The sequence below is a fragment of the Echinops telfairi genome, unplaced genomic scaffold (assembly GCF_000313985.2).
Source record: "Echinops telfairi isolate 266 unplaced genomic scaffold, ASM31398v2 ScPeMD7_7467;HRSCAF=8505_1, whole genome shotgun sequence".
In the NCBI taxonomy this organism is placed as follows: domain Eukaryota; kingdom Metazoa; phylum Chordata; class Mammalia; order Afrosoricida; family Tenrecidae; genus Echinops; species Echinops telfairi.
Window position 1 is genome coordinate 28,887,176 of NW_022111368.1, and position 19,208 is coordinate 28,906,383.

General features: G+C 46.6%; 1 protein-coding gene and 1 long non-coding RNA gene across 2 annotated transcripts in view; both read left to right on the top strand.

Moving 5' to 3' along the window:
- MRPS5 (mitochondrial ribosomal protein S5) overlaps positions 1-6,686 on the top strand; it is a 19,098-nt gene extending 12,412 nt beyond the window's left edge. The window contains exons 7-11 of the mRNA XM_030888499.2: positions 2,649-2,695; positions 3,137-3,194; positions 3,453-3,515; positions 5,374-5,510; positions 6,345-6,686. Of these exons, the coding sequence (XP_030744359.1) occupies positions 2,649-2,695; positions 3,137-3,194; positions 3,453-3,515; positions 5,374-5,510; positions 6,345-6,569 (530 nt within the window). The 3' untranslated portion in view covers positions 6,570-6,686. The remainder of the gene's footprint in view (positions 1-2,648; positions 2,696-3,136; positions 3,195-3,452; positions 3,516-5,373; positions 5,511-6,344) is intronic.
- A 7,359-nt stretch (positions 6,687-14,045) lies between these two features.
- The window catches only part of LOC123520952, a 7,019-nt gene continuing 1,856 nt past the window's right edge, over positions 14,046-19,208 (top strand). Inside the window, exons 1-2 of the long non-coding RNA XR_006679462.1 lie at positions 14,046-14,182; positions 15,325-15,436. This is a non-coding gene — a long non-coding RNA (uncharacterized LOC123520952). The remainder of the gene's footprint in view (positions 14,183-15,324; positions 15,437-19,208) is intronic.

Genomic DNA, 19,208 nt, shown 5'->3' on the forward strand with positions numbered 1-19,208 from the left:
GTTGCCTACAGATGGACTTTGGGCTCCCCACTTCCCCTTATTCACAATGATAGGATTTTTTGTTCTTTGATGCCTGATACCAGATCCTATTGACACCTCGTGATCACACAGGCTCCTGTGCTTCTTCCATGTAGGCTTTGTTGCTTCTCAGCTAGATGGCCGCTTGTTTATCCTCAAGCCTTTAAGACGCCAGACGCTATATCTTTTGATAGCTGGCACCATCAGCTTTCTTCACCACATTTGCTTATGCACCCACTCTGTCTTCAGCAATCGTGTTAGGAAGGTGAGCATCATTGAATGCCAGTTTAATAGAACAAAGTGTTCTTGCATTGAGGGAGTACTTGAGTGGAGGCCTAATGTCCATCTGCTCCCTTAATACTAAACCTATAAATATATGCACATAGATCTACTTCCCAAGAGAACCTCTCTTAACTGTTACTTTGTGTCCTTACAGAAAGTTTGTATTTATAGATCATAGTATATCTTTCTCCCCAGTTTATACAAAGGAGGTTTTATTATATCCATAGATTTGCTCCCTGTTTAATATTTTACTCCTTATTCTTTATCCTGGTTTTCTAGGGATAAATACAATTTTTATAGGCTTTTCCCTATTGCTGAATGTGAGTTTCTTATACGTCTCACTTGTAATGCTTTTGCAAAGAAATTGATAAGGACAAGTTCTTGCAGTGAAAGTGCTGCTTCAGTAGTGTATGCATGTTAATGTGACAGGTCCTGCCAGACTGCCCGCCCGCCCCGAGGCTGCATCAATGTATGTGTGTCTCATCCTGCCCTTGCCAGCACTGGGTCTGATCAAGCTTTGCCCTTTGCCAACCTGATATGAGAAAACTACCTTTGCGTTTTGATTTCCATGTCCTTGGATAGTCTTACATGCTTATTGGCCATTATTATTTCCTTTTTGAAATTCGTCAGTTCATGTCCTCTGCCCATTGTTCTATTAAGAAATTTGTTCTTTGCCTTATGTATATAAGGATGGATATAAGCTATGTAAGGTAGGGACAGAAACCCTTTCAAAATCTCATGCTCATCTTAATTTGTTTCTCACCACGGTTACGTGGTAGGCTGCTAATCAGAACCCTCCACCTCCGCAGAGGGGAACCTGCTTCCATGAAGATTACAGCCTGGGACTCGCACTGGGGCAGTTCTCCTGTCTGCTAATCAGCAGCGACTCTCTAGCACCCAACAACACTTCACCAGTGTTTTCCACGCATGCTTTTGTCTTGGTGGTGTAGTGGCAATGTGTGGGGCTGTGATCCTCATAGTTGGCAGTTCGAAACCACCAGCATCTCCTTGGGAGAAAGACTGGGCTTTCTACTCCTATAAACAGTACAGTCTTTGGAAACCCACAGGGTGTTGCTATAAGTCAGTAATGATTCGATGGCAGTGAATTTGGTTTGGTTTTGTCTTGCTTAGAAAGCCTTCATTTGAAAATTATAAATAAGCTCAGTTGTGTTTTCTACTAGGACTTAATGTAGTTTCATTTGCTTTGTTAATACTAGGAATTAAGTAGAATCCACAGTCCTTTTGTCCCTGGGTCTCAGATGGCCCGCTTGTTTTCGGAGGCAGCATGGTCTTGGGGTTCTTTCCTGTGTGTCATTGAAAAACCACCTTCTTCAAAATGACAATTAGATGGTGGCAACAAACAGTGCGTGCCTTTCCATATCAGGGGAAAACTCTCATTTCATTGATTTAACATCCTCAGAAATAACTGCATTTTGATTAAGTATATATGAGGGGCCTTCCAAAAGTTTGTGGAAATACAGAATTAAAAGAAAGCCCTCTCAGTTGACAAAAGATTTGCCAGTTTAGTCATTTGTAAGTGTAGAGATGAGTGTGCCCAAACACGCGAAGTCCTCGCCGCGGTCTCGGTGCACCTGCATTTCATTGCCCCCTGCAGAACAACTCCCTGCCCTCTCTTTCAGCCCCGCCCAAACCACTCATAAACCCATTGCCAAGTCTCAGTGTTTCTGTTAAGTGGGACTGCTCAATATTCGTTAAGCCTCAATATTTGTGCCTGGACCATTACACTGAGCTTAATATTTTCAAGTTCCATCCGTGTTTGCATATGTCAGGTCTTGACTTCTTTTCACAGCTGAATAATATCCCGTTGTGTACATATGTCACATTTTGTTAGTCCATTCAGTTGTTAAGAGTTATCACTGATTTAATTCCCGTGTACTGAAATGTGACTCATATTTGAAAGCTCCAATGAAATTATAATTCTCTTCTAGCATTAACCGATCCTGCCCTACCATTTCTGGTTATTTTAGTCTGTTCTGGAAAAGGTCCAAAGCTATTTGCCTTGTTTACTTAGAGAGGTACTCGTATTCGGTTTTTCTTTTGTTTTAAAATTTTTTATCAATTGAACATCTTTAGTTTTCTCTGGCGTCATAAAAGATAATGTTATACTTCCAATCGTGGATTTCCTAGATTTGTTCAACTGTAACACTTTTGGGTGATCAGATCTCTGCTCCTCCTGCCCTGGCCTGTTTGGGACCACTGCTTTGCTGGCCGGGCTCGAAAGGAGAAGAGCTTGGAGACATGGCGGGAGCTGAGATGTGAAATGTAGTGGAAGGCACATTTTTTGCCAAATGTATGTCATTTCCATGATTTTTCTTTTTCTCTTACAGGTTTTGCCCTTGGGAAAGCTGCTGAGCGGATGGACGCTTTCAGAAAAGTATGTCCATTTTCCCTTTGTTGACATTCAGTAAAAGATCAATACGTTATGTGCAATACCCTTAGGAGCCATGAAAAAGAAAGAGAGAGAAAGAATTGGCCCCAGAACCTTGCTTGAAGCTTCCTGCTAAATATTACTTTTAAAAAATCCTCTGTCGGAAGTACCTGTGTTTTGTCTTAATTTCCCTACACTTGGGATTGATTCCCACCATGATGAGGCAGCTGGGGGAGTTTGAGCATGGACGAATGCTTGATGCTGCTGGGAAGGATGCCCATGTAAGTCCTTACCGGTTAGAAATCATCACAGAGCTAAAATTTTCATAGGTGACTGAGACCTTGTTTTTCATAGTAAGCTATTTTAAGAACTAATTGTGAAGTTCCCGGGGACAATGTGAGACGTCGGCAGTGGTGTGAAGAAGGGTACTTTCCTTCTTTCTGTCAGGCGAAGAACAGAGCAGTCCACTATCTGCACTATGTGGAGCGGTATGAAGACCACACCAGTGAGTCCCTCTTTACTTTGGGGGGGGGGGGGGGGGGGGGGGGCGGAGGCCGCGGGGCGTGCTCTTCCATGGGTGTCTGTGTGCTTTTCTGTTTGTTGCTGTGTGCTTACAACTAAATGTGGAAAACATGGAGACAGCATCTCTCCTGAGGAGGTTCGCATGAAATGGAATAAAACCGATCACTCATCTGGGGTCAGAGTGCACTGGCTGTTCAGGGCGGTCTGTGATGAATCTTCCTGTGTGTTCTCCGCCCTGCAGTCTTCCATGATATTTCCCTGAGGGTTAAAAGGACGCATATCAAGATGAAGAAACAGCCCAGAGGTAACCGAAGGCCTCTTCTCTTTTGCTGAACATAAAGAGATGATAATGCTTCTGTCCGGTTCTCTGCTGTTGCTAACCTTCCACAAAACTCCCTCTGACCTCACCTGTGCCTTGGGTTTAAAGAGCCTGATTTTGAAGCTAGGGCAGTGTTGCATTTTATTGAGGGTGCTAGGTGCACCGCTCGTTCTGTGAGGAGGAGACAGTAATGGATGTTGTTGGTCCAAAAAGGATGAGGTCCTTGTGTGTTGCCCCTGGTTAGATGTTTGGCTCCTACGTGAAAGGCTGGTGCTTCAAACTCACCTGGGGGCTCTTTGAAAGAAAGGCCTGGTGACCTTCCAGCAGTCCACGGCCCTGGAAAACTCTCAATGCCAAGTGGGAAAGCCGGGCTATAGGACGGGGAAGAGAGATGTTTGTGCCCCTTTGGCCCAGCGGTCAGCGCGACTGCACAGCTCCGCAATGCGAGTCTCCCAGAGGGCATCAGAGACTGCAGTACCCCCAGCCCATGTGACCTCTGCTGCAGGACAGTGCAGGACCCCTCCCTCAGCACAGTAGCTCCTCCCTCATGGAGCACTTGGAGCTGACGCATGCTGTTTGGACGTGCCCTGCCTGGGAGCCTTCCTAGGCCATGTGGATATACCAACATAAGGGCTCCCAGGCATGGGGTGTCTGGATTACACACACCTTCCCTGTGGGTGCCCCCCAGGAGCTCTGCTCAAGGTCCTGCAGAGGGCTCCCGTGGGTGAGCCATCCCAAAGCAGGGACCCTGCCTCCCCATCCTTCCCGAGAATCTGCCATGCACCCTCTGTGTGTGTGCGCGCACAGGCACGCATATGTACACATGTACCTGGACGCATTGTGTTCATACATAAACATGTGTTCTCTGTGTATGTAACTCCCCACACAGAGGAACAACTGTAAACAACCCCATTGCTACTTGCCTTAAGCTCCCTCGAAAGGCCCAGCTCTCCCGTGACAGATGACCTAGCATAGCCGTGGAGCTGCCAGCTCATGGACTTACACACAGAAGGGACAGACCTTCATGAGTGTGTCGTTAGGTCTAAAGCGGAGTCTTCACCTGTGGGTATCAAAAGCCAGTGGTATTCAGCTTCTAGATTTTCTGCCTTAGGGCAGGGGAGGTGTGCCGAGTTTCCTGTCTGGCTAATCCAGTATTGGAGCTAAACGCAGGCCTTTTCCTTTCCCTGACTCCTACGTGCATTTGCCAGGGACTGGCCGAGGCTCTAGGAATACAGATAAACCCACAATACCCTCGCCTTCAGGGCGCCCGCATTCTTCTGAGGGGAATCATCGGATAAGCAAATGAGCAGTTTCCAGTGCCACCGAGCGTGTGACTGCAGTGAGGTTGGCGGTGGGGAGCAGGAACGGCACCTTTGCGGGCTGGAGGCCTCTGAGCAGGAGTCTCTGCGAGCACTCGGGACGGCGAGAGGCACTGTTGTGGGAGGCCGGGAGAACCCCCCGGAAACACCATGTCAGGGTTCTGACGCGGGAAAACCAGCGTGGCAGGTGGGCAAGCGTAGGGCAGGTGACTGGAGAGGAGAAAGAGGGACCGGTACCCAGGAGGAGCTCCAGGAGAGGGTGTGTTGGCGAGGCCAGCAGGAGGAAGTGGACAGGGAGCCGGGGTGATGATAGAGGGGTCACAGTGCTAGGTTAGTATTGGTGTGAGGTGGCCACGGACTCACAGGGGTCTCACAATTCTCCTTGCACTTGTAGCCCTCTCTTAATTCTCACTCACTCTTCGTTTTGCAATGCATCACGGCCGGCTCCTGACGAAGGCAGCAGGTGGCCGAGTGCCTGTGCTGCAGGCGCTGGCCAGCGTTTGACTCAGTTTGCCCCTTCCCAGGCTACGGCCTCCGCTGCCACCGGGCCATCATTACCATGTGCCGACTCATTGGCATCAAAGACATGTATGCCAAGGTGTCTGGGTCCCGAAACATGCTCAACCTCACGCGGTGCTTCTTCCATGGACTCGCCAGCCAGGTAAGCACCCCACTGACCCAGCAGTGCTCAGTCGTGTGGACGTAGGCCTCCTGGACGCCCTCTGCAGGTCACCTGAGGACTCGGCCGTCTTCGTGGTCTGTGGCTGGATTAACTCAGTGCAACTTTGGAAGCTTCAAGAGGAAGCATTTTTCAAAGCCATTGTTAGGAAAAGAATCTGTGCTTGTTTGAAGGGTCCAGCAATACGGAGCTGCAAAGTTCAAGGTTCCCAAGTTCAGTCTTTTCAGTCAGGACCAGAACTAGGGTGAGGCCCCTGGGCCCCTCTCCCCGCAAGGGTGGGGTCTTCACTGGGAGCTGAGCCTGTTTTCTCATTGCCTGGGTAGCTAGGGTTACCGACTCTGCACAGGGGAGGAGAGGTGAACCTTAATAGGCCAGAGTGTTCCTCCGTACAGACGGCAGTCCTGGGCATCTACCGGCCTCGCAGTACTACGGCAAGGCTGAGGGAAGCGGTGTGACTGCAGGGGTCTGCCTGAGCAGCGGCTCAGGAGGCTCCGTTTGCTAGCCTTTAGGAGACTGTGGATCCCGGTTGGTGTGGGTTCCACCTACAACGAGTCATCCTAATTTAGCCCCAGCATTTGCGGGGCTCCACGAAGTGGGTGGAGAAGTCCAGTCACGTCTCGATTCCATTTGTCTGTGAACTTCGTGGAGCGTCCTCGTACATAACACCCAGAGTCTGGTGTTTAGATTCCCTCAAGTGTAGTGACTTGTATTCACTGGCGACTCCCCTCTGATGAAAGTGCCTGCTCTTTAAATTGGTGCCAGCTAAGCACGTGCATCCTTGTCCTGACGTGGTGCTCTTAATTTGGTCTTCCCCAGGAAACTCACCAGCAGCTGGCTGATAAGAAGGGTCTCCATGTGGTGGAATTCCGGGAGGAATGTGGCCCTCTGCCCATCGTGGTCGCCTCCCCCCAGGGGGCCTTGAGAAAGGACCCAGAACCAGAAGATGAGGTTCCAGACATCAGGCTTGACTGGGAAGACGTGAAGACAGCCCAGGGGATGAAGCGCTCCATTTGGTCAGGCTTGAAGAGAGCTGCCACCTAAGCGCCCTCCGGCCTTAGAGCCGCGGCCCTGGGGCTGCCAGCTCCTCCCACAGACTGCGCCTGCACCTCGGAATGCCAGGTCTTCTTTCTTCACAAACAGTAAACCATTGTAGCTTCACTTGTTGTGTCCTGCTGTACACCCGTCACTGTGAGAAGCAAAGTGACATACATTCATCTTTTCCTGCATCCTGGCTCAGACTGTATTAAAAACAAAAGACCAAAACAGAAGTTTTAATCATCTGATATAGGGAGACATCTTAACACATTTAACAAATTTAAATCTTCATTTAAACTTGCACAAGTATATGAATTAGGGAGACAAGGATAAAAATCTGACTCAGTAATAGTGTGTGATATATATAATTGCTATAATCATCATAGCTAATGTATATTAACTAGTTAATCAAAAGTGAATGCTATTAGCTTTATTTTACAGAGCATATAGACCCTGATATAGTGATTATGCATTGGGTTGATAACTACAAGGTCAACAATTTGAAACCACCAGTCACTCTGAGTGAGAAAGACCAGGCTTGATGAGTCGGAATTGACTATGGCAGTGAATTAAAAAATTTTTAATTTTTATTTAAAGTAACTTGAACAACGTCATAGAAAGTAGAGGAAAATGGGTACACCCTGTTTTAATGAAAACTTACTGTTTGTAAAAAACATTTACAGGTGGGGCTGTAGGATAGGTATTGGTTGCTCACTGCAAGGTCAGTGTTTCAAACCCACCAACTGCTCCATAGGAGAAGCTGAGGCCATCTGCACCCCGAGTTTTCACACACAGAAATGGTGTATTGTGGCTATGAATTGTAATCACCTTGATGGCAGTGGGTGAGCAACTGATACATTGTTAAACGCTGTTGCATTCTCACTTTGTGTGGTTATCTAGGGTTCTCTCTGTTCTCACCACGCAAACATCACTCCTCACCAGTGAACTACCTGGGTCTCCCCAGTTCCAGTGAGGGGAAAACCTCACATTATCACATTGAGAATCATATCGATGATGCGCTTCTTGATTTACCATCAAACAATCTAGAAAATTCAAGAGGGAAGAGAATCCTATTGTTTTTAGCGATGCTTTCGCATTTTCCTTTCATTCCTGAAGGGAATTTCGCCTCGGAGAGAACTCAAGGCTAGCAATTCTTTTCTCTTAGCATTTGAAACATTCCACCTCCTGCTTGCCTCCGTGGATTCTGGAGGCAAATCCACTGTCATTTGAATGGTTTCTCCCTGGTAGGCAAATAGCCATTCTTTCACTTCTTTCAAGACTTGTCTTTAGTTGCCTGAGGTCTGAATATCAGGTGTTTGGGTGTGAAGCTCTTTGACTTATCCTATTCCTATCTCAACTTGAATCTCTGAGATGGTTAAAGTGTATTGTGCCAACCAGGCCGATAAACACGTGGGGTTAATTGAAGGGTGGAGAGAGAAATGGCTCAGTAAGCCTCGTCTTTCTAGTTCTTGGGTCTCTTGCTTTGTCTCTTGACGGTCTCTTGTTTTGAGTCTCTTTGTCTCTTGATGGTCGGACCAGGGTGCAGCTGCATTAGCCAGTTCCCTGCTTCAGCTGGCAAGGCTCACTTCCTCCAAGACATCCCCAAGGAGAAGCCGCATGGACCTACCCCGATGCAGTCTTGGGTGGAGCAGCCGTGTGGAGGCCCCTGCCAGCGCTGAGATGCTTACACATTCACTGATTAGGCTTTCCTCCTGCAGTTGGCATCATTGTGTGTGTGTTGTGAGATAGAGGAGGACTTTGTGGGTTGGTGTTGGACATATGGGTTAATGTTGGAGTTGTGGGCTTGGGCAGCACTGGGTTGGGATGTTTTCTTTTTTATTTTTTTTTTTGATTAAATTTTTTTTTTTTTTTTAACATTTTACTAGGGGATCATACAACTGTTATCCCAATCCAAACACACATCAATTGTGTAAAGCGCATTTGTACATCGTTTCTCAAAACATTTTCTCTCCATTTAAACCCCCGACATTAGGTCCTCATTTTTCCCCTCCCTCCCCGCTCCCCCCTCCCGCATGAGCCCTTGATAGTTTATAAATGGGTATTTTGTCATATCTTGCCCAGTCCGACGTCTCCCTTCATCCACTTTTTGGTTGTCTGTCCCCCAGGGAGGAGGTCACATGGGATGTTTTCTTGATGTGCACTTAACCTTTATATAAAATTCTCTCATACATGTAAAGTACCCAGACTAACACAATCTGTAAGTTGATAACTTTTGCCAAACTCGACATTTTTTTCTCCCCATATAAAAAGAAATTCAGTGGTTTTCAATATTTCCACAGTTGTGTAACCATGACTATGATCAATTTTGGAACATTTTCATCACATGATCAGTAAACCCCAGTACCCAGTTAGCTGCCCAGTACCAAGACGGCTAAAAGGCCAAACGGATATGACTTGAAGTAAGGCCAGGGTGCTCCTTGGAGGCAAGGATGGCAAGACGTCGTCTTACACACTTTGGACATGTCAGGATGCCCCTGGAGAAGGCCATCATGTTTGGTAACGTGGAGGGGCAATGAAAAAGGAAGGCTGTCCGCGAGGTGGGTTGACAGTGGCGGCCCCAGCGGTCCCAGGCACAGGAACGGTTGCACGGACGGCGCAGGACTGCCGTGTTTCGTTCTGTTGTGCACAGTTGCCGTGGGTCGGAACTGACATCATCAGCTTTCGCTCCCCGTTACCATGCCGCCCCCATTCCTGGAAAACATGTTTTCTGCATCTCTGGGTTTGCTTATTCTGGCTCCTTCATAGAAATGAAGTCATACAACAGGGCCTTTCATGCCTTTGACATAGCATAGTTCATGTAGCCTGGGTCAGTACTTCATTCTTTCCTATGGTGAATAGTCCACTGTACATATATACAAAAATTTGGTTATTCATCCAATTAATGGACTTCTGGGTTTCTGGTTGGGGACCATTCAAGATAATGCTGCTATGACGATTTGTGTCAAGTTTTTGCATGGGCACATACTTTCTATTCTCGGTTGAATTCAGTTATCTAGGAGTAGAATGATGGGTAGTAGGGTAACTACATTGAATTCTTTAGGAACTGGCACACTTCCAAAGCAGCTACATTATTTCACTTTCCTACCAGGAGTACATGAGGGTTCTAGCTTCCCCACCTTCTCACCAACACATAACTCTCATCTTTTGATTTTAGCCAAACTAAGAGTCAAGCTCTTCACTTAGCCTGACGGTTCAGCAAACTGCCTGTCAGCCCTGTGTGGCTTTTTCAGTATGTACATGTGGCTCTGAAACAAAATTGAAAAATTGTAAAGGATATTATTCAAATAAGGGTGGTTTCATTTGTTTGTAAGAATGTATTTATGGCTCTCGACTAATTTGTAAATTGCTGTGAGGAATAGGATTGACTTCTCAAGTTAGCCGACCCCTACACTAGCCTCTTCAAAACTTGTGGCAGTCTGTTTCCATAACATTTCAATCTGGGAAACCCTATGGGGTAGTTCTACTCTGTCCCAGAGTCCCTGTGAGTTGGTGTGGACTCGATGGTGATTCCTTTGTGATGATGTAAATAGGTATACAAGGGTCATGGGTTGATGGTGAACAGAACATGTTACCATGTCTTCCCTTGGTGGATGACTGCAAACAAGCTCTCTCAGTTATACACGCATCTTAGTCTCTTTAGGGTGCCTAAGGGGGGTGGGGAAAAAAGCCCAATCAAAACAGTGGCTTTTGAGGGGATTTGCTGATTCTGATAGGCTAATTCTGATAGATTTTCATGAGTTTTAAATAAACTGGAAACGGCATTGGTCGGAGAAAGGCCAGGACAGTGCCTGGGAGCAAGGTTGTGCCGGCAGTGCAGCTGCCATCCTACAGGGGAAGCCAGGCCCGCACGCCTCAGATGCCTCACCCCATCCGTTCCTCAGCCCTCATCGTTCCCCTTCACACGTCTGTTGCTCCCCCAAACTAAAGGCAACATACTGATACACCATTAACTTATAACACGAACTGTGGGATACTATAGAGATAAATTTATAAGACTTAACATGATACAGCGTTTGAGATACTGGGTTCAATGTACTGTAAGTCTCTTGGGTCTGTCAGTATGACCATCTCTGCTGCGCTGTTGGTCTTTACATCTGATGTCACTTTCTAAGAACTTTTGGACTATGTTTGTGAGTTAAGTAATGCTTTCACGAATGAAACCTGGGATTAATGCTCAATATGTGTTGGTGTCAGACTGATGCATACCTGTAGAGATGGTATACCACAGTGAGAATTTTGAGATTAGAAGGCTTAGAAGAAATTGAATTTGGATATATTTTTGTCAAGCTAAATGGGTAGAAGGCAGCATAAATGGTAGGAGGTAAATGTAAATGGTTTCTGTAATTTTTCTTGAGGAAATAAAAATGTGCCAAAATGATGCATCCCATTTACCTAGTGTTAAGGAAGTGAGCAAATAATGCCAGTGAAAAATGCTCAGGATATGTTACGAACTTCTTTCTGGTCTGCTAATCACTGTTCAAAGGGGCCTACCACTCTGCTGTAAACCTCAACCCAAAGGCACTCAATTCAGGCAAACCCAGCTCTCTGAATGAAATGCCCAAGGGCACCCCTCGCCATAAGCCTCAGGCCAAAGACGCTTAGCTCCACTTCTGTGGGTCAACAAGGCCAACTTCCCCAATTAAGTGCCCAGCCAGAAGCGCACTACTCCACAAGCGAGCCTCCTGCACAAAAGCACTCATCTTTTCTTGCTCCGTTGGGAAGCCCATCACTCTGCTCCAAGTCTGGCTGCTGCTCCTCTGATGGTACAGCTGTCTTCTAGATCCTGGAGGCTTGCTGCACAGGGATCTTGGGTCCAGAGGACAAAATCCACACCTGGCTCTTGCTGGTAATGAGATCCCTCATGTTTCTCAGAGGGCTCATTTAGAATGCATCAGGATGGTATTCCTAATTACAGGTGAGTTCTATCAGTATATCCCCCCCCCCACCTTCTTACCAGACCCAAGCAGTTTGGTGGGAATTAGAGTCTTTTATTAATCCACTTCCCAGCAGAAGGGTCAACGAGATGGGAACACCACCTTCAGAAGAGTGTGAGTGTAGACTTAGATGGAGGATATGTCAAGAAAAATTAACTTTACAATCTTCTTTTTAAAATGTTTCTACAGCAATACTGTTTTACTTACCCAGTGGTTATCAGGCACCGCTGAGCCAGTTCTGACTCATAGTGACCCCATGCAAAACAACAACACCGCCTAGTCCCGCACCATACTCAAAATTGCAACGTGGGAGCTTATTGCAACCACATTTGGTGCCAATCCATCTCGTTGAAGGTATTTCTCTGTTTGATTAATCCTCTGCTGTTAGAGTAAACCATCCTCTAACAACCGCAAGGTCCATAGGCACAATTGTATAGTGATAATACATAAAGACCATAGTAAAGTCATAAAAGATAAGAGAGATGGGAGAGAAAGTAAAATAAAGGAGTCAGGCACATTTTATGACAGCATGCTCACCTCCGGGACAGCCATGATCTCAGCAGCCAGGTCCGTGCAGAGCGAGAGTATATATTTCTAACCCAAGGCTTTTATATACTTATGGGTGTGCAAGCCCCCCTGATTACAGGTAACCACATATGTAACAGGAAGGGTTGTAATATAGGCAACATAGGCAATAGGAGGAGGATGATCTAGGGGTTATATGCAATAGGAAGGGGAGGGACTAGGGGTACACATGTCAAGATGGGTGGATCCTAGATTCAAGATGGCACCCTAAACTTGATTCTACTTGAGTTGGCTTGACCTTGTCTTTGGGCTCTCCTTCAGGGAAACAATCACTATCCTTATCAGCAGGGTATGAGCCCCATCTACAGTGGGACAGAATATAGTGCTTGCTTGCTCTAGATGGTTGATGCCCTCAGGGAGAATACCTCTAAGCAGCTGACCTCCCATGCACTAGCAAGCAGCCTGGACCAGGCATTCAATATGGGGAGCCTGGGAAAAACCCTTTTGCATCCCACACCCTCTGCCTTACCAGGCATGAGGTCCTTTTCCAGGCACCGATCTCCTGATAACATGTGCCTATGTCTAAGAGAATTCTCACTGGACTTATTCCAATGTTTTTTTGTTCTTCTGGCAATCCTGGATATTTTCAGTGTTCTTTGCCAACATCATAACCCAAATACATCGATCCTGTGGTCTTCCAGCTTCCTTATGCATATGAGGTGATCAGAAATATCATGGCTTGTGTCAAGCACCTTGGTTTAGGCTGGGCTCTCTAGAGAAGCAAAAGCTGAGATATAGCTCTACGTATATATAGAGAGACCTTTATATTAGGAAAATAGCTCACACAGTTGTAGAAGCTGGAAAGTCCAAATCCAGGCAAGTTCCAAGTCTGTGGGTCAGAGGTTAAGCTGGAGGCATAGGAAGACCACACGCTGGTGGCTACAGAAGCAGATGAATCCAAGGAATCCTACACTATTGCATCTTGAGGTTTGGTTCTTTTCATTTTGAGTTACATCCTGTTGTAGCCTACTGTCTGTTCCCAGAAAGAAAACAACCCAGACCGCCAACAAGTTCAAAAGAAAGAGTTTTATTTCCTGCGCAGGGACCGTCAGCTCTTTTGAGAGGAGACTGAACAGTCCCCCGTTTACTTTTCCAAAGATTTTCATACTGTTGCAACATGCAGGTTTGCAAGCAAGCCGAGCACAGAAGTAGGATATTGTGGTTAGCCATTGTTAGTCAAACAATAACTGCTCTTGGACAATAATCGCTCTGATTGTTCTTCCAAGACTTCTGAACATACATTACCTTTGGTACATTCCGTTGCACTTGTCAGCACAGCCTCCTCCTTAATATCAGCTAGTCCATTTATAGTTCATAGCTAGTCCATTTATAGTTCATAATGTCTTCTGTCAGCTCAAAGTGGCTTCACTCTTGGCAAGGCTGTTTAAACTTTTCCTAGAGCTACTACAATCCCACCAGCAAATGATGGGCTCCCAAGCTTTATTCATCCATAGCATCCAGCTGTATTCCATCCATTACTCTACTGTTAGGAAGCAGCTCTTCTACTATGACTGCCTTCCAACCGAGGGACTCATCTTCCGGCACCATATCTGCAACGTTCTGCTGTTATTTACAAGATTTGCAGTGGCGAATTCCCCAGAAGTGGACAACGTATTCCTTCTTCATAGTCTCTTCTTAGATGGAAGGCTCAGCTGAGACCTGTTCCCCACGAGTGACCCTGCTGGTATCTTAAGTGCCAGTGCCACAGTTTCCAGCATCACAGCAACCTTCAAGCCACCACAGAATGACAAACTGACGGAAGAGTGCTGGAGAGTTTAGTACCCTGGTGCACTAAACACTACAAAACTGCCAAGTTAGAACCCACTCACTGCCACCAAGTCGGTTCCGACTCACAGAGACCCTATAGGACGGAGTGGAACTGCCTCTGTGGGTTTCTGAGACTGGAAGTCTTCATGGAAGAAGAAAGCCTCATCTTCTTCCTTTGAACTGTCCAGCTTGAGGTTAGCAGCCCAATGGGTAACCACTGTGCTACCAGGGCTCTACGCCGAAATCAAGAAAACCTAAATAAATGGAGAGAATACCATGTTCACAGGACGGAACAGTCAATATCGTTACAAGGTCAGTTCTCCTTAAAGTTAATCTATAGATTCAACCAAGTTCCATTCAAAATCTAAGTGGGCATTTTGGGTAGAAATTGATAAGACAAATTCTAAAGCTCATGTAACAACACAAAGCACCTAGAATAGCCAAAACAATTTTGAAAAAGAGCAAGCTGCAGGGTCTGTACTTGGCTTCAAGACTAGGAAGCTGCAGTAATGAAGACTTGGTGGTACTAGCCATTAAGACAGACACATAGACCAGTGGACAAGAATAGGGAGTTGAGAAATACACACAAAATATTACCAACTAAGTTTCAACAAAGCAGCAAAGGTCATGGAGAAAATGGTTAACGAATGGTGCTGGGATAGTTGGGCATCCATATGTAATAAATGAACTTTGATCCATATCTCACAATGTATTAAAAAATATTAACCAAAAATCTTTCCAAGACCTACATATAAAACTTAAAACTACAAAATTTCTGGAAGAAAACATAAGAGCAATACTTGGAACCTTGGGTTAGGCAGAGGTTTCTTAGATAAGTTATCAAAAGCACAATCGATGAAAGAAAATATTGAAGAATTATATGTCATCAACATAAGTGAGAGGTAAACTGAGGCAGAGAACAAAGAGAGTAAATGTTAAGAGGCTGTAACAGCTCTTTATTAGAAAAGAAGCTCCCAGACAAGGTTCCATGGTCTAGCAAGGAGCCCAGGGAAGTCATGCCCAGTCAGGAGAGTGGTGGGTTTTTAAAGGAGGGACGAAAGAGGGACCCTTTGAGGAGAGGGAGGGGCCGCAGCTGCCTGAGATTTTCCACTGCTGTCATATTTCCTTAGTCTAATTGTCCAGCCGTTGCAGGTAGGGAGGAAAGATGGTTATTCTTGGAGCCTGTTCCAAGAATTGTCCATCAGCTTTGTTTCCTGGTATGTGCAGGGAGAAGGGTTGAGGCCCTGACAGCTTGTCCCTGACCCGACATCCCAGCCTTTTGGTGATAGGGGGCGACATGAGACATTCTGGCTACTTCCTGCTGACAGGGGGTGGGGGTGGGCGACAGGCTACAGGCTGGAGTGTGCTGAGTCAGGTTTGGTAGGCAGGAGCTGTAAGGGTGTAAAAGAAGCTGGTTAACAGTTAAATTAGTTATGTCCCTTATTCTGTTTTAGAGAAACTTGAAAAAACGGGCCTATGAACAACAGAAAACATATGACCACAAGTGGCCCAGCCAAAGGGAGATGCCAGGAGACAAGAGGGTTTTGAAACCAAGAAGTTAATGAGGTACTGTCCCATTGGTGGTTCCTGATCTCGTCCGCCATCTTGTTAAGAACTCTTACATTCTGTGCTACTACTCCAGACTCATTGATGTAATAGCAACATTCTTCTCCTCAAAACACAGGTACCACCTTTTTCCATGGTTAGGAGATCTAGTGCCCTACGGTTTTGGAGGGCTACTTGTGCGAGGGGAGTAAGCTGCCGTTGTAAGGAGGTTAGGGATTCTGAGGTGGAGTCCATGACCAGTTGGAGTCTTTTCTCAACATTTTGTACCTGGAGCACACTTTGGCCTAGGGCCCCCACTAGAGAGTCCAGCTGCTGCAAACAAGGAGGTGAAGCTAAGGCCAACCAATGCAGGTAGTTGTGTGTGTTGATTTTTAAGACCCCATAGCCATTCATATTCAGCAGTCCCGCACATAGTAATTTGGGGAACTATAGTGATTGGGAGACAAGGACCTGCTACAGAGTCATTGATGCATTTGATAAGGGTGCCATTGTACCAAAATAACATGCCTGGGGGAGCTTTGAGAACCCAAGATATACTGTGGGTGCTTTTGCACTGGTAGTTTGAGGCCGGAGGTTTTTGATAGCAAATGGGATAGGTTTTATTCCAGCTGGCCTTTGAGGGGTTATACAGAGGAATTCTCTTCAAGGGTGCAAGGCACTCCTCGGACTTATCCGAGGGAGAAAAATGTTAATAGGGGCACAGCAGCTAGTAGAGGGTACTGTAAAGAGACACAGAGAAAGCAGGTGGTCATATTGTTTATTCCTGAAACACTGAGGAGGGCTGCGGCCTCCTGAGTCACTTTTACCCAGGTGAATGGGTTGTCAGGACGTTTTGTCTGTGCTGAGCCCTCTATTGCCGCAAGCTGGTTGGCTAAGGATTGTTCACTATCCTGGATCGCCTGTACCACTTGGTCTAATTTATCAAAACTCCCAGGATGAACTCTTACATATTGCCGATGAATCCTTGGGTGCCGGAAGGCTTGGTGCTGTGCCGCCAAGGATATAGCTATCGATTTTAGGGTGCCGGGGGAAAGTAGATTGAAACTTGTGACTGGCACCTTGTCGTGCAGCAATATCCTTTCTCAGCCACATATGTTTGTGCAGCATTGTTAGCCAATAAGATTCATGGACGATGAATTCCCACACAAAGGGTTTACTCTGGGCTTTGGAGCTCTACCTTGGCTTAGGGTGCCTTGCAGGAGGCACCCTAGTAAAGCGAATGTGAGTGGGCCCCAGGACTTGGGTGGAATACAGGGGGCCATAACTTGGAGTCATCTGCTTAACTCAGCTGAGATGATGCCAGTTGGGGTCCCCAAGTACCTTAACCGCTGTAGGGGTAGTGAGGACTATGGTGTAAGGTCTTTTCCACTTTGGCTGGAGGGGTTGTGGCTGTAATTCTTTTAGGAGCACTGATTCTCCAGGGCTGACAGCAGGCAGGTCAGGCTGTGTTGAGTCTGGGCTGGGCAGGCACCAATCTGTGTGTTCTGGAAGATGCTGTCTTAAAAGAGAAAGGTAAGGCAAATAAGTGGATAGAGAAGGAGGCTGTATTAGTAGCTTGTGATAAATTAGGAAAGGTCTGTCATACATTAGCTCAAAGGGACTTAGGAAGGAGGGAGAACAAGGAGCCGCATGGATGTGTGCTAAGGTTCAGGGGAGTGAGTCCACCCAGGACTTGCGGAGCTCCAGCGAAGCTTTGATAGGTGACTTTTTATGATGCCATTCATATAGTCCACCTTCCAGAAGATTGTGGCTGATATGGTATATGGAGCTTCCACTTTATGTCCAGGGCAAAAGAGACCTGCTGGGTGATTTTAGACACAAAGCCCAGTCTGTTATCTGACTGAATGGAATTGGGGAGTCCAAATCTAGGAACAATCTGGTTAATAATGATGTTAGTGACAGTATCAGCCATTTCTCGTAGAGTTGGGAAGGCTTCAAACCAGGGACAGTGACTCCAGGGTGTCAGAGGAGACGGAGATGGGGGAAATTACAAAATTTTTTCCTTGGGGAGTGGCAGAGTTGGAGGAAGGGACTTTGCTAGGAGCACCTGGGCGGGAGACAGGTAGTACATAGAGAGGGACAGGAGCAAAGAAAGAAAAAGTCCTGGACATAAGGGATTTCAGACCACTTGGGATACGCTGGCAGAAGCTATCAAGATCTTGGAGAATATTAAAATAGAAAGTACCGGGGTTTTTTGCCAGTGAGAGTCATTGTCCAATAGGTATTGAGGCCACACCTGGTTACAAAAGAAAACCAGGCACCTAGGGAGCAGGTCTGGGGACAGTCCCAGTTTGGAGAGATTGGCCAGCAAACACCCCAAAGGGCTGTCCCTGGGGGGCTTGGATTGGCTTCTCGTTGTGTCCCAAGCTGTGGAAAAGCGGATGGGGAAGTAGGGCGCCCCCGAGTTCGCTAGCTGCCTTTGGAGTGAGAGGAAGGTCCACTGACTCCAGGGGCATCCCAATCAGAGTCAGAGACCCTGGGGAGAGTCCTGGGCTCTCAGAGGTGGGAAGGTTCCCTGGTGCAGATCTGTGGCTTGTTCGGCAGACAGGGACATTGGGCAGAGAGAGGCACAAAGGAAGCTGAGGAAGGAAGCCTGCTCTGTGGCCGATAAATAGAGTGTGGGTCAGAGGCCTCTGTCCAGGATAAGAAAAGGGGAAGTAGAAGATGTTAGAGAAGGCACCACAGAGCTGAAAACACAAAGCACACAAACAAGTAGAAAAGGCCCCAAAATGTCTTCTGCCATCTAGTCCAGTCTGAGGGCACAGTGATTGCCAAACCCAGGGACAACAGTCCTGTTATTGGCAGAAACCCTAGGAAGGAAACACAGAGACAAAGGGTAGGGGGCCCCATGGAAAGCGAGGATTTGCTGAAGCCAAGGTGAGACAAGACCCAGAACAGAGTACTAACCGGAGTCTTGGCAAGTCAGGACTTGATGGCAGAGGTTCGGGAGGAGAGCGCCACACTCACCCAAGATGGGGTGGGGGCATGTCAGGACCCCTTCTCTCCCGGGTTTTGGCACCAAATGAGTGGTAAACTGAGGCACAAGGACAAACAAAGAGAGGAAAAGTTAAGAAGCTGTAACAGCTCTTTATTAGAAAAGAAGTTCCCGGACGAGGTTCTGTGGTCTAGCAAGTAGTCCATGGAAGCCACACCCGGTGAGGAGAGTGGTGGGTTTTTAAAGAAGGGGCCAAAGAGGGACCCTCTGGGGAAAGGGAGGGGCTGCAGCTGCTGGAGATTTTCCACTGCTGTCATATTTCCTTAGTCTAATTGCCCAGCCATTGCTGGTGGGAGGAAAGGTGGTTATTCTTGGAGCCTGTTCTGAGAATTGTCTGTACATGCAGGGAGAAGGGTTGAGGCCCTGAGAGCCTGTCCCTGACCTAACAATAAGCACTTGTGCTTTTCAAAAGTCTGTTAAGTGTGTGAAAGAGAGAAGCTACAGACTGGAGAAAATATTTGCAAGTTACATATCTAATGAAGGACTTGTAGTCCAAATACATAAAATAGTCTCAAAACTCAATAATTAGAAGAAAGCAAACAACCCAATGAGTATGGGCAAAAGATGTGAACAAACCAGAGACAATATCAATCAAACTCACTGCCATTGAGTCGATGCCAACTCATAGCGGCCCTATAGAACAGGATAGAACTGCCTCTGCGAGATTCTAAGATCATTATTCTTCACGGGAATAGAAGTCCCATTTTTCTCCCTCGGAGTGGCTGGTGGTTTTGAACTGCTAACCTTGTGGTTATCAACCCAAGTCATAACCACAAT